Source organism: Patiria miniata, unplaced genomic scaffold, assembly GCF_015706575.1.
Source record: "Patiria miniata isolate m_02_andy unplaced genomic scaffold, ASM1570657v1 HiC_scaffold_20, whole genome shotgun sequence".
Classification (NCBI taxonomy): Eukaryota; Metazoa; Echinodermata; class Asteroidea; order Valvatida; family Asterinidae; genus Patiria; species Patiria miniata.
In genome coordinates this window covers 5,450,936-5,466,261 of record NW_024037059.1, presented here as the reverse complement: position 1 = coordinate 5,466,261, position 15,326 = coordinate 5,450,936, and the positions used below count along the sequence as shown (strand labels likewise).

General features: G+C 40.1%; 1 protein-coding gene across 1 annotated transcript in view; it reads left to right on the top strand.

Moving 5' to 3' along the window:
• LOC119727177 overlaps positions 1–15,326 on the top strand; it is a 15,517-nt gene extending 191 nt beyond the window's left edge. Inside the window, exons 2-3 of the mRNA XM_038199039.1 lie at positions 6,746–6,820; positions 14,594–15,326. Coding sequence (XP_038054967.1) covers positions 6,746–6,820; positions 14,594–15,179 — 661 coding nt within the window. The 3' untranslated portion in view covers positions 15,180–15,326. The remainder of the gene's footprint in view (positions 1–6,745; positions 6,821–14,593) is intronic.

Sequence of the window (15,326 nt, the reverse complement as noted above, 5' to 3'; positions counted from 1 at the left end):
TGTCATACTTTCGTTACAAGCAAGCTGTTAAAAAAGAACTCAAGTGCCTTCCCAAATTAAAGACGGAGCTACTTCGAGTGCTTCAATGTCAATGTGTTACTAATTTTACAAGTTGGGTTGCTGGATGATCAGTCAATCTATAGCTAAGGAATTGATTTTCCTGCCAAGAAAAGTAACATAAATCTGAGCAATATTGTGTGACCCGTTGGATTTGTTGGTTAACAGAGGCAGTCAGATCTGTCATTTTATCGAGCAAGCATGGCATGCATTTTGGCTGTTCTTTAATTGCAGCCTGATGTTGATTTGGAGAAAACAGATATCAAACATTAGTACCAAAAAACAACAACAACAAACAACCCTAACAAACAAACAAACATTCCCTAACAAACAATCCAAAAAAAACCAAGCGAATAAGCAAACAAACAAAAATCCACTTTAATGTGAGTACAGTTGCCTGAAGAGTACTGGATAAGGGAATTTAAACAACTGTTTGAAGTGACTTCAAGTACAGCCAGTAAATACTTTACATTTGCGCCTGAAAAGTCATCTTAATATGAGACATTCTGGCAAAAAGAGAACTGGACACAGGCCATAGTGGAGAAAAATGCAAAAAAAACCCAAATGATTTGGGGTGATTTTTTTCTTTTCAATTTTATAATTTATTGATATCTGTAGTCTTTGATGAAACTATCTACCACACATATTTTAAAGAATTTTTTCAGTTAAAAGTAACTGCCGAACTCTTGAACATTGTTAGAAATAAACTATATTTCAGTAACATACAACAAATAAGCTTCAAAATGATATGCATGTTTTGCTTGTGGCATTTGGATTTTTTGTTGAAGTTTTGGCATTGAGGTTTATAATTCCGTGGAATTGCCCCACTGTACAGTAATTTTTGGGCAATTCCGGCGGGGACCCGGTTTTGCCCAAGTCCAACTTGAGAACCAGAACCAGGTACCCTCTATGCTCGTTTCCGGCTCTAAAAGAACTGGTTCCAGAATGAATTTCCCATTTGCCATGCAAAAAACCCGGAACCGGCTCCATGATAAATAAGTCCTGGGGATCAGTCACTGCGGCAAGTCAAAACATTGGAGGGGAAAACCACTAAGACTCAGACACTGAGACAGACTGCTCAGCCAAGCCCTTACTGGCCACGAGGCATAGAGCCATAGACCGTTTGTTAACCCCTACGGTGGCCCTGTACACTCGGGATGGTTGAACTTGAGTGGAAATAGCAGTCCGCCGTATACTTTTGTACAACTTTTGACCTTGTTTAAAGTATACATTTTGCCGGTCTGCAAAGTTTGCAGTGTATCATGTTGCCATCAAGGATTACATTCAGAACCAAAGTGCCCAGGATTTATTCATGTTTAGAGCCCGGTAGATCCGTGACTCCTTCACAGGCTGATACCTGGGTCAATCAGAGCTGATTGCAGCACCCACAGCCGGCTCATCACATACATGTTGTAGGAGCTGAGCTTGCCCTGTCAGCAGGGCAGGTGCGCAATGTGCGTGCGCAATGTGCTTGCTTTAGGGACAAGCATTGTGCGCGGTGTGTACATACATATACATGCACAGTTGTGTGCATTTTACATACATGTATTTGTAGGCTGGAAAGTACCGGTATAGCCGTGTATGTGAATCCACACGTCGACGGTCGTCGCAGTGAATAAACAAATCCTCAGTTTGCTTTTTATGACAAAAATCTCCATAGTTTCACTGGGAAAAGTCACACATTTGAAACCAAATATGTAATGGAATAACATGTAAATTGCACGTCGACAATACCATATGATTGAGGCACCACGGAGCATGAACTTCACAAGGTGACACAGTTTACGTTTGACATGCAATTTCGAGGGTTTACGTTTCTCATTGAATTTCCCGGGAGCCGGTTCCGACTAGGAACCGGCTCCGACTAGGAACCGGTTCTTGTTATGGAATCGGAACTGGCTTCAGAAATTCTGGAACCACCGAACACTACTGTGCAGAAAACCTAAATGATGCTTTCTTTGTATTATCAAGGAATTAAACCTGATAGTGACCGGGATCTATCTTCCTCAATCCAGCAGAATCCTCTAAACCTCCGTTTGGATTAGGACGGCTTATGGCTGGTTTAGTGCTAAGCTGGCTATTAATACACGCTGATTTCCTATTAATATACATTCTAGAAGTAGGATAATTTAGGCCAACACCTGACATCTGGGGACGTTCTGAAATTTCTTATGCCAAATTTATTCATCAAATCACTTCGTTCCACCATTAACGATTTTCCGAATCCTGTCTGAATGGTGAATACGCCATGAATCTTTTACAAATAACTTTCACCCGCTGTTTTGGCAAAGGCAAACAAGATCAAGCGAATCTGCCAGATACAGTTGCGGGGCTTAGCGTCCAGGATGGAGGGGGGGGGGGGGGTGTATGACTTCGGAGCGTAGATATCAGATGACAAGTTGCTGGTCAGACTTTGGAGGAGCTTGTTGATGTCTTAAGATGATTCACCTGATACTGTGGATGGAGCCTAGTCAGGCTGGTCAGAGAAATCAATGCCTCTGGACTGGAGTGGAGTGCTAAAAGAGGTCACGGTGATCCACAGGCTCAGAGAAGCTTTCACTAAGAATGAGAATACACACATCTCAATCACTCTCAGAGAGTGCAGGACGTCTAAGTGATATTTTAAGTGAGCAGTGGCGGATCCAGGTTGATAAAAATGCAGGGAAATGAGAGAAAAATGTATCTATGGAATAGATGCTTGCACGGCAAGCATCTGTGATATGCGTGTAGATTATAAAAATGCAAAACAGCACTGCGTCTTGACCTTCAGATTCTGACCTTTCAGCGGACGCCTTCTATCGTGTCATCGGTAACCCGATGCTGTATGACAAAACATAAACATGGCAGCTATTGACCAATCAACAGCTTTTGCTGAATTTCTGCTCTATTATCTAAATGAGATCACAACTTCTAAAGGCAGCTCTGATGGGCTGGCAGGGGTTGCATTATAACATTACATGCACGTTCATAGTGCGGCTCTGCACAGTATGTGAACGTCTAATCCTCGGGACCCAATTTCATAGCACTGCTTAACAGTAAGCAGAAAAGTTGTGCTTATTATAGCAGAAAATCATGCTGCTGCTTCAGCACTATTTCATGCTAACGGTTGCGCGCGCATGGAGATTTCTATTGTTACGTCACTGATTTAAGCAAAGTTTTCTTCTGGGGTTAAGCGTACTTTTGCTGTGCTTACTGCTTACCGGTCCCTATGAAATAGATGGAGGCTCGGTAAGCACAAAGTCGGCTGTTAAGCAGCGCATGAAATTGGGCCCAGACTAGAGAAAATAAGGATCTGCTGCTAATTAGTAGCATAAAACATTGATGACATTTTATAATTATCAAGTTAAAATTACACGTACCATAATTTCATTTCTGGTCAATTTTGTTTTTTTATAATAATATTTTCTTTGGATTTTGTACTTTGTGTCCCGTAAATACCACCTATTACAATTACAATTAAGTCATCCCCACTGCTAAAGCTTTGGCCATTATGTGGAGTACCGTTACTTTAAACTGATGCTTAAAACCATTCCAGCACTCATAAATAGTGTTCTCAAGTGGCCTAATTGTTAGCCGAAAAAGTCTGCAGCATGCATGCACGCCGAGGTTCTTTAATTACTCAGTCAGCCATAAATGCACACAGCGCACTCTCGTGCGAACGTACATGTACAAGCCTGACAAGTTGAAGGGCGACTTGCAGAAGATCAAGAGCTTGAACCATTTGCTCTTTAGCTGTACGAATGAAATGGCACACAGGCTTACCAAGGGAGTGCAGATGATCAAACAAAGTAGTGTGATAAACTCTGTAAGATCCTTACGGTGTTAAAGTCAAAGAGCACCAAAGCAAAAGCACCATAGCAGTCACAATGAGTACATTGCTAGAAAGAAGAACAAGACGTGTCGCTACACTTATACTGTGATCATAAGCGGATTGCAGCTCTGTATTAGATGGGTTATGCACTCCTAGAAATGATGACAGAAAAAAAGAGTGTCTTCAAGGGCGGATCCAGAACACAATTTTGGGGGGGGCCAAAAAAAATTTTGGTCCCCCAAAAAAGTGGGTAAAAAAAATTACGGCGTGGGGTTCGGGGCCTGCTTAAGGGCCCCGAAAATTTTTTGGATTCTAGATGCTCTGTGGTGCGATCTGAGGCAATTTCTGACCACTTTAACCAATGTTTTTTTGAGGAAAAGATGGTGGTGTACTCATTGCTTGCCTTTATTGCGATGTCACATAAAAAAAAAAAAAAATTGGTTTCGTTTTTGGGGGGGGGGGGGGCCATGGCCCCCTTTGGCCCCCCCCCCCCCTGGATCCGCCCTTGAGTGTCTTTGAGATACATGTACGTGTATGTGGCAGAGTGTTGTGAGATGATAGTTCTGGAGTTGCTTGGGTTAAGAGTTGGCATTTTCAATTGTGGTCACACAAGGGTATGTTGGGAAGGGGGGGGGGGACACAGGCTTGGATATCTGAATTGTGATTGCTCTCTTGAAAGTAGACAATACAACAAGCTAGTTCAGTATCTCCATAAAGTAGTCCCGGTCAAAGGTCATTCAGGATAAAATCGCTGATGCGACATCCCCCCCCCCCCAACAGATGTCTGGGTGGGCCCCCCCCTCCCCCCCCCCCCATTTGAAATCTTGAAGTGAACAGTTTATACATATTTTTGTATCACTTGCTTTCAGGTATCCCCCTTGAAAAATGTGTGCACCCCCAGGTACCCCCCTCAGAATTGTAACCCTAGTCACGCTACTGCGTATGCATGCCGACTGCTGAATTAAAGGAAAAAAATCCATACACACCACAGTGCATTACTTTCATTTCTATCGTTCTCTAACCCCTCGAAAAAGGGTTTTTAATGGATAAGAATCATAATATTCGAATATAAAAGTAAAGTTTAACACAAAAGTGAGAGGTTTATTGATTCCTTACCTTGTCCAGCAAGGAGATTTTTAAAAATTGAATTTACTTTTACCCAGGGACAGTGACTTGGCATCAAATGTCATACTCGTATTGATTAGAATTCATGACATGCATTACAGATGGAAAAATAACGCTCTATTCAAGTATTCCTCGTTTGCAAAAAAACCAAAAACACTAAGGCCCAAAAAAAAAAGTCTCCGGTTTCTGGTATGGAGCTTGCCCAAAAAGTGGTGCGGCGACGCGGCTTTTTTTTTTTTTTTACCTGATTTTTTTGCTTCAAATGTGCGCTGATGACTGCAAATGGTGCCCGACTAAACTTAGTGCAAATATATGGGAGTCCAGAGAGGCCACATAAAGCTTATTCTCGACCATAACCCAATCTAAAAACACGTTAAGATTGTGCAGCAGCAGGATTCCAGTCAAACCAGTGAGTTTGGCGGTTTTGAGACATCATATTTCATTGAAAAAAAAACTTTTTCATTTTGCCGACGCGCATGGCTACGGCGACGCGCGCGCATACCAGAAACCGGAGACTTTTTTTTTTGGCCTAAGGTCCGTGTGCATTTGTCCTAATGGATTTTCCTCAAGCTTCTTTTCTAAAACCTCACTAAGGACGGCAACACAAATATCCTGATTTTTTTCTACAATGGGCACTTGCTGTCATAATGCGATTAAGGAATTTGGGGATAAAAAAAGTATTGTCCTTGACTTTTACTGAGTCTCGTTCTAGAGTCCTTACTACTGATTCTCCCGATTCCATCTACTTGGATTGTATCTTGTGTTGTTCCGATCACTTCAAGATCAATCTGTCATGGGTGAATTGGTCTTCCTTGAATTACAAATGTACCTCCCAAATTTCCAAAAGATTAAGGTTAGTACACCAGGGATGTATGTAAGCCACTTTGAAGCATTTGCGTCCAGTTAATACTCGAAAGAAACAGGAGTGTTAGATTTTTGTAAGATGAAATTTACGTCAAGGAGATTTATTTTTTATATTGAGGTAAGCTTGTGAAGTTTTTCTCACAAGCCCTTGGACAACATGGAGTACATGTATACAGTGTTTATAAGAAGAAAATCGTCAGCGAAGGACAGAACTAAATATATATTTTAGTGTTAGATTTGTGTGTTTGTCGAATTTTGCAAATTCATTTGTTTGTTTGAAAATGAAATGTACTAAGAAACTGCATCCCTGTAGTCGATATTTGTTGTACGTGGACAGACAAAGTTGTGTCATACTTTTGCTTTTATCAAAGGGAAGATACAACATTTGCAAACATAAAAAAAACCGAAATGATCAAATTATCACGAAATATCTTACTTGATTGTTTAAGCATCCTGTAAAATCATGGCTCCTTGTGTGCTGACACTTTCAAGAAAAGTTGTATTTTTCCAACGCTGGTCGGCTGACCAGCGTTGGAAAAAACTGGCTTTTTCCAAAGACTGCTTCTAATTGTTCATTTTTAGTTGTTCCGCATTTTCTTACGCAATTGATTACACACCTGTGAAGGGGTACAAGCCTGCTAGACTTTTTCTCTGACCTTACAATTCCCCAAAGTCTATAAATTGCTCCGTTTCATCTTAAGTGGGGTCAGGGAACCAGGCGATAAGAACATCGCGATTGGTTTTCTTGGTTTTTCCAGCATCTACAAGTACAAAATGTGAAACAAGTCAGTTTAACAATATTTGCTTTAACATACTAATCCTCCAAATCCATTTATTACTGAAAATTGCAGCAAAAACAAATGTTCATTCCCTTTCAATCTTTTACAGGCTGGCTGTAGAGGAACTAGTAAATGAAGCCAAGAGAGCTAAAGAGAGATCACAGACCATGGGCACGTATGGATGGTATGTAGAGCAAAATACATATATTCAAGTTTTCAAATAATTTAGTATTTGTTTACTCGAAACTGCATTGGACAGAATATTGGGATATTCAAAACTGCCAGCTGCAATTGCATGCTGCGCTGGTAAAAAGTTGCACAAAGAGTGTGCCAGTTAAAATTTGGGTGCGGCGATTGATATGGGGCGCTGGAGTGTTTTGCAGTAAGAATTGTTTAGGCCAAAAAAAAAAATATTCGGTCTCTGGTCAGACCAAAGTTCCGGAATTGACGCGGCTACGCGGCTTTTTTTTTTTCTTTTTTTTTTTGCTTTTTTTTCTTCAAGCTTGGATTGTACAGACAAGGTGGGTACTACATTTGTATTTTGCTTTTTTGGTGTCCTCATGTACATTGGTGTCCTCCATAATTTGCCTTGGTGCTTTCGATCATTTGCCTTGGTGCAATTTCCCATTCCTTGGTGCTCTTTTGTAAAAAAAAATTGAGGAGGTGCGGAAACACTGGCGCTGTTGGAGCTACCGCGGAACATTTTGGGAAAAAAAAAGATTGACGCGCATGATTAAAAACGACGCGCACGCTGACCAGAGACCGACTTCTTTTTTTTTTTGGCCTTAACTGCAATTTCTGTGTGGCATTTGTACCATTCGTTTTTTTTCCGGGTCGGATCAGTTTCAGGTCGGTTAGGGTCGGTTTTCCTTGAAGTTTTTTCGAGTCGGGTTGGGTCCATTCTAGGGAGTTCAGATCGGTTTCGGTTCAGATTAGGTTTTATACTGTTTCGGGTCGGTTTGGCCTGGTCAACCCAACCCGATGCACAACACTAATGCACACACACAAACGTGTGTTCACCATCGATCGTGGATGTCCTATTGTCCCTCTTTTGTTTGTATCGCGGACATATGCTGGGAATCGTGGACGATATTGTTCTCTTTTGTTCTCTGGTATTTTTCGTCCACGATTTGAAAAGATGAACATGTTCATACATGTATGTAAGTTTACTTGTAATATGTGATGTTGATATTGTAATAAACTGCAGTCGCAAACGCGCATGTGCACACTACAAATGAAAGTCCTGCCTGGCTTCAGAGCTGAATTAGGAGTAGAACGAACCTAATTCAAATTTGAAATGAATTAATAGATTACTTATCGTGGGCCAATCTTTTTCTTTCAGTGTCTCATTGGAAAGCTCATAACTAATGTACATGTAATGCTAGAAAAATTGTCAATTCAATTTAAAAATCTGTTTGTTATTTTTTGGTGTGCCACACCCAAAAAGCACGTATTTTTGTGCCAGAGCAATTTTTTTCCTCTTAATTTATTTCGGAGAAAAAAAGAAAACACAGAAATGTGGGATTTAGCAGACTATGAATAAAACATAAGTGCCTGGTCATTTATAAACATAATTTTTAAGGAGTTTATGAATTATTGATGTTATTCATGAAAAGCTGATATTTGGAGAATCTAGGAGCTTATGCTGTCCGTTACAGTTCCTAATAGCTTCCCAGTTCCAAACAAGACAAATGCTCTCTACCTTAAGCACAAAGCAGCTTTTTTTCCCCCCGTCGGTTCATCTTTTTCATCGTGTTGTTCAAACTTGTTTTCCAGTAGGCTTCGGTTGGACAGATCCCCGTCGGGAATTTTTGAGCAAATTTTAATCTTTTGAAAGCAAAGGATGGCAGTCGGGGATTGTCTTTGAATTTGATTAGTATTTGATTTTTTTGTGGGGGATGGTAAAATCTGACTGGCATATTGTGTCAACAGTACTTGTTATTCCTGTTATCTGGTCATCGACATGCACCTGATGCTCTACACTTGCCAGTGCAATAACCTTTTTCAGTCAATCCAAAACTTTCAAATAAGTCAAAGTGGGTTTTTGGCTGAACTTTTCACTTACGTATCAGTGCCAAAAAAAATCATGTTGAAGTAAATTATTCCATTTTGTAGTCTTAAAGCTAACACTGCAGCAGAATATTTTTTTCTTCTTTTTGGGGGGGGGTGAGATGGCTGATGAAGGTTTAGGGGTATTGCTTTTTTAAGCCGTTGAATTGAGTTTTTGCTTCTAGGTTTGACATACAGTTGAACATTGAAGCATGGATTTGGGTTGGCGTTAAGATTTTTGTAGTTTTGTTGGGGGCGGTTATGAATGATGAAGGAGGCATGCAGAAGAGAAGTTCTTAGATAAAAAGCACTAGATGTACTCTCTGAAAGCTTTTTGACGTTATAATTCTTGTTTTCCCCATTGTCAAAATATTTTAAGCGCTGTATACTCAGTGTTGACAAGGCGATTGCAAGAACACAAATTCAAAAGCTTAGTTTGATGAGGCTAGAACCCATGATCTCCTGCTTAACAGTAGCATAGCGAGAAATTTGTCATGGGGGGTTTATCAAATGTTTCCCCCTGAAATTTTGATATTATGCCGGATGGTCGTATTGATGGTTTCAACCTTGTGCGCCTACAATGCACCCTCCTTTCCCTCAGTTATTTTTTTGGGGGTGGAGGTGGGGTGGGGGTGTCTTGGGGATGGGGGGTGGTGGCGTCATGGGGGGGGGGGGGTTCAACTCTTCCCCCCCCCCCCCTTCAATGCTACAGGAGAAGACCTCTTAACTACTTGGCCACTTAGCTTGCCAGTGTTGGCTGGTCAGTTCTAAAGAGATATAGCAGACGGGTACGGTAATCAATATCTTAGATGATAGAATTCTGTCATGAACATTGGATGGATGTTGCTGTGAACAACATGTACATGACCAATACATATCCACAAACACACAGACATGGGCTTCAGTTATGCACCAATCAATCTCAACAGTTGTGTGCTACACAATAACTGAATACGATCACAATAGATGCACTGTGCAGAATTTGTATTCAAAACTTTGCACTTGATTGTCATAGAAATAATTTTAAGTGTGACCAGAGCAACCTCATATTTAGATGTACAATGTACATTATATCCATGTACATGTACATGTAGATGAAAAAAGTAGATGTTTTTTAATGGAAGTTTTTCACGAAGAACTTTTTCGATGGGATGGGTATTGCTCAAATGCTCATGTTCAAAAGTAGATCCAGTAGAGGAGGAAAGATCAACACAGTCCCCATTCCTGAAACCTTACTCCAGAGGCACTTCAAAGGAAACATACATGTATTCCTCAACTCTAAGTGCTGCTTCAGTCTGTAGTATTACAGAGGGCTACACTTTCGTTCACATTACTGTGTTTTTCAGTGGAAACGAAAGCCTTTACATATTTGTACAACCTTGTGCAATGTAGTCTCATGTCAGTTCCTTACTTTTGATTGGTATACCCACTACATGCCTCATACTGTGATGAAAACTATGTGCTCTGTGGTTGTTGATGCTTCCTTTCCTTATTTTTTTTAAATTCCGTCTAGCTTTCTGATTTCATGTGGGTTTATACCGAGTTCATTTCTCCTCCCGGATTTCAATCTCTGTGCCATTTTCATGTCACCTTCAAATTAAATGTCTTCCATTTATAAAATCCTTGCTGCTGCGGTAAGGATGTGACTTTGCGTTTAATTTTGTAAACGTTTAGCAATTACGTTTAATAAGAAACATTTTGCCATTTCACAGAGGTAGACACCTGCCCATCATATCTGCAGACCGGCATGATTGACTTGATAAATCAACAATGATTGATACAATATATCAATTTGTACTGATTATGTTTAACTCAAAGGAAGATTATGTGAGTGACGATCCCTTTTTATAATTCGGGTTCAGTTTAAATGTTTTGGAAAAGTTGTAAATGTCACATGACTGTCAGAGCTTTTTCTCTGTATGACATTAAGTTGTTCTCTTCCCTCCCCCCATCTCGGGTATTTCAGTTCACTCAGTCCACCTATTCCGTTATCTCGTAATCAATCAATTCATCTCTTTTTCATTAACGGAGCACGATCCTCCTGTTGAAGCACCAGCCTCACTCTGATAAGATGTTGCTTGCTGTCTTGTTGTGTTGCGAGCATGTTGCGCAGAAACACCTGTGAGGGATTGTTGATGACGTGACGAGAATTGTTGTTGTTCGGTTATTTAAAGTTTTCGTTCAGTCTCTTTTTTCTGTTATCTGAAAAAAAGTGGCACAAAATTTCAGAGAAAAGGGTCACTTTTACAGATGCTATCAAGTTTAAATGGTTTTAAAGTTGAACGAAGAAATAGACTGGAGTGAGATTTGAAATTGATCTCCAGATTATAGTTCAGTCACTCTACCAACTAATAATAATAATAATAATATTAATTAATAATAATAATAATAGTAATATCGGAGTCTTATATAGCGCACGTATCTACCAACTATTAGGTACTCAAGGCGCTGGAGATATGTCTATTATTTAAGAAAGGTAAATAAAGTTTATGAGAAATATGAGACCCATTATGTAGCACCTTATAATGGTTTACAAGATGCTGCAGTGCATATTGCAGCCACTGCCAGAAACACCGAGGCAAACCCCTTCTCTTAGTGATAAGTGTTACTGGGGTCTTTAACTTGCATTACACAACACACGGGACCCACTTTTTTACGTCCCATCCGAAGGACGAAGCAATAATGGTAAAGTGCCTTGCTCAAGAGCACAAGCACCATGTTCCCACGGTCAGGATTCAAACCCATTCGGGTAATGTTTTTGGAAAGTTTTAATCAATATCTTAGATGATAGAATTCTGTCGTGAACATTGGATGGATGTTGCTGTGAACAACATGTACATGACCAATACATATCCACAAACACACAGACATGGGCTTCAGTTATGCGCCAATCAATCTCAACAGTTGTGTGCTACACAATAACTGAATACGATCACAATAGATGCACTGTGCAGAATTTGTCTTCAAAACTTTGCACTTGATTGTCATAGAAATTTTTTTAATAAGTGTGACCAGAGCAACCTCATATTTAGATGTACAATGTACATTATATCCATGTAGATGAGAAAAGTAGATGTTTTTTCAATTGAAGTTTTTCACGAAGAACTTTTTCGATGGGATGGGTATTGCTCAAATGCTCATGTTCAAAAGTAGATCCAGTAGTGGAGGAAAGATCAACACAGTCCCCATTCCTGAAAACTTACTCCAGAGGCACTTCAAAGGAAACATACATGTATTCCTCAACTTTAAGTGCTGCTTCAGTCTGTAGTATTACAGAGGGCTACACTTTCGTTCACTTGACTATGTTTTTCAGTGGAAACGAAAGCCTTTACATATTTGTACAACCTTGTGCAATGTAGTCTTATGTCAGTTCCTTACTTTTGATTGGTATACCCACTACATGTACATGCCTCATACTGTGATGAAGTATGTGCTCTGTGGTTGTTGATGCTTCCTTTTCCTTATTTTTTTTTAATTCCGTCTAGCTTTCTGATTTCATGTGGGTTTATACCGAATTCATGTCTCCTCCCGGATTTCAATCTCTTTGCGATTTTCATGTCATCTTCAAATTACAGTTCTTCCATTTATAAAATCCTTGCTGCTGCGGTAAGGATGTGACTTTGCGTTTAATTTTATAAACGTTTAGCAATTATGTTTAATAAGAAACCTTTTGCCATTTCTTAGAGGCAGACGCCTGCCCATTATATCTGCAGACCGGCGTGATTGACATATCAACAATGATTGATACAGTATATAACAGGCAGTGATTGGAAAAGTAAAAAACTTAACTACATGTACCCCGAATTAATGAAGTACTGCAGCAGTGCTTCATACCGGTTCTCTTAGTCAGTTTCCCTTTGTGGTTTATTTGATAATTTAAGTGTTGGATATTATGCCTATAAGCCTCTGTAGGGCCTACTGATGCCGGTCACACTGTGTTTACATGAGCACTTTCCTATGGAGCCAGTGGGGGCCCACGGTTCACTGAGCACCATAGGAAAGCACACACGTAAACAAAATGTGAGGTCATCAGTACAGAGGCTAATTGTTCTCATCTTCTTTGAAAAGGATAATCCAGAATATATGAGACCCCAATAATTTCTAATCAACTAAAAAGCACATTTCTTATTAATAATAATAAATATTATTAAAAACACATTCATAAATACCTCAGACAGTTTAGCTATTCCTATTGGTCGAGAGCCTGTCACGTGGCCGGTCTTAAACGGATGATAAAGACATGGCTAGCTGGTCTTAAACACTTTTCCAGTGTCACAATAAAATGTGGACTCCTAAAAATCCAGAGCCTCTTACCGTTTCATTGGTTGAACGTTCACAATCCTCAAGTAGGCATGCGCAACACTACAAGCGAGTCAGAATTTTATAGTTCTAAATTCAAAACGCAACGCCCCAGGTGCGTTCTGCGTGACATCGCGCAGAACATGTTACGCGCGCGTCAATCTCCATAAAAGGGTTGTTTACATCTTACTCCCCAGCTGAACACTCCATTATTTTGCTAGAGGGATGTTTCAAAAAGCATGAAGTGAACTTGTTGAACAAAATCGGGATTTTTTGAACGAATTATTTGATATTTTTTTACGGATAAGGTATTTATGAATGGGAATAAATATGTGCTCGGTCGGTATTTATCACTCTGTTTAATACCGCTTAGAGTCTGGGTGCTGATTATTACCCTCGCCTCCGGCTCGGGTAATTATCAGCACCCAGACTCTAAGCGGTATTAAGGTATTAAACGAGTGATAAAAACCTCCGGAGCACACATTTATTCCCTTATTAAATTTTCCAACATTAGTCACAAAAATTGAAATACACTAAAAAAAATCACAAATTACCGTGACAACCTGTTAGATGCCAGAGAAAACTCATATTAGTCAAATTCCACCAAACAAATGATGCCATCCTTACTTTTTGTATTGTGCGCAGTACACTCAATAAATTTCCCAAAGACTCTCTGAAGATTTGCCCCTCATTTTGCGACTTGACATTATAACGGAAAGAGAAGTGTCTAGATGCACTTGGCTGCCATTTACTCCTCAAAATAGAAACTTTGTTTTCTGTATAAGTTTTTTTCTTGGAAAAGGTATAGGAAGAGACATACTTGTTAAAGAAGATATTTAAAACATGTGGCAATTATCAAAACAAGTGCAAATGAGATTTGTTATAGGCTGGTACTTTAGACATATTTGGTGAAGGTTTCATGTATATCCATTGTACTCTTTTGATGAAAAGCCCTAGCAAAAAAACACACGCTAAAAAACACTCTGACCACGGTTCCATGGTTCAACAAATCGATTGAAATCGCGTTACTGATGTGAAGCAGTGTAATGACACATAAAAACCTAGTCATGGTGACTGACTCACTTGGAGTTATTGACACATTAAAAAAAAAAAGGCAAAACCAATTCCATGTGCAGACTGGAAAATGAGCCACTTAAATGAAAATGGCATAACTCATATGAAATTCATAAACATTCATATAAAACACTTAGTTTTTTTCTCAATATACTCTATTTGCCACAAAAAAATGGTGAACCTCGGTCCAGATCATTCTGACTCGCCCTGTATAGCGTAACATCTTGCATTCATGTATGTGTGCCAAGGGGTGCTTTTGCAGAACTGTCCATATAAACTTGACCACACTTTTTTTTCCCATTCACCTGTTTCTATTCTCTAAAGAATTTGAAACGTCTCCACTTCATGACTACGGAGTGGCATACCTATTTTCATTCCCTGTCCACTCCATGTCTCCTGGAACGAGCTTTCAGTTAAAGTAACACTCGTCTCACATTCTCCTTTTTTTCAGGCAAGGGATATATTGGGGACATCCAGTTGTTTTTTCAATTTTTTTTTATGTAACTTAATGTGTTTATCTTGTATTCAATTATAGGGAGAAGAGGAAAGCTACCACAAACAAAAGGTTCCTGCACAGCACGCTTGTAAGCACACTCCGCTCGTACGGCACCGACTCGCGGCATCGCCAGAAGAGGTATGGACACGGCTCAGGAACAGTCGAGTCCGAGCGGTCAAAACCCATTACTGACAATTGGAATGCCAAATCATCCCATGATGTAATCTTGAAGGAGCCCAATCAGGACTCCACATCCTTGGGGACATTGGCTGGTGAGGCTGATGATGACCATCCTGAAAGAAGGGATGCAAGACCATCGCATCTTGACGGAGGTTTCATCAGAGGAAGTGAGCCCAGAGATAGCAAGTCCAATTCCAGTGATTCTGAGAGGACACATAACCATAACAGTCACCGCTATGAGACGACAAAACACCGGAAGCGGACTCGAAGCACAAGTCCTCCTTCGAAAGAGGCGATCACTTCAGATGACGATGGTCACAGAAGGGGTCACCACAGACACGGGAAGAGAAGCAAGAGTAGCAAACACAAGAGGAAAAGTAAACACAAGGACAGACATTCCCGATCAGACAGTCACAGAAATTCAAGGAGACAAGAGAAAAGGTAGCAGTTGGAGAAACTTTGATTGGCTATTCAACTGGGAGCAAAAGACATCTTACCAATGAAATATTGCAAACTGGGGTGTGTGAGTTTGTTTCTGCATTCAATAGGGGACGTTGAACAACAGAGGATAATAGGGTCCCCAATTCCCGAG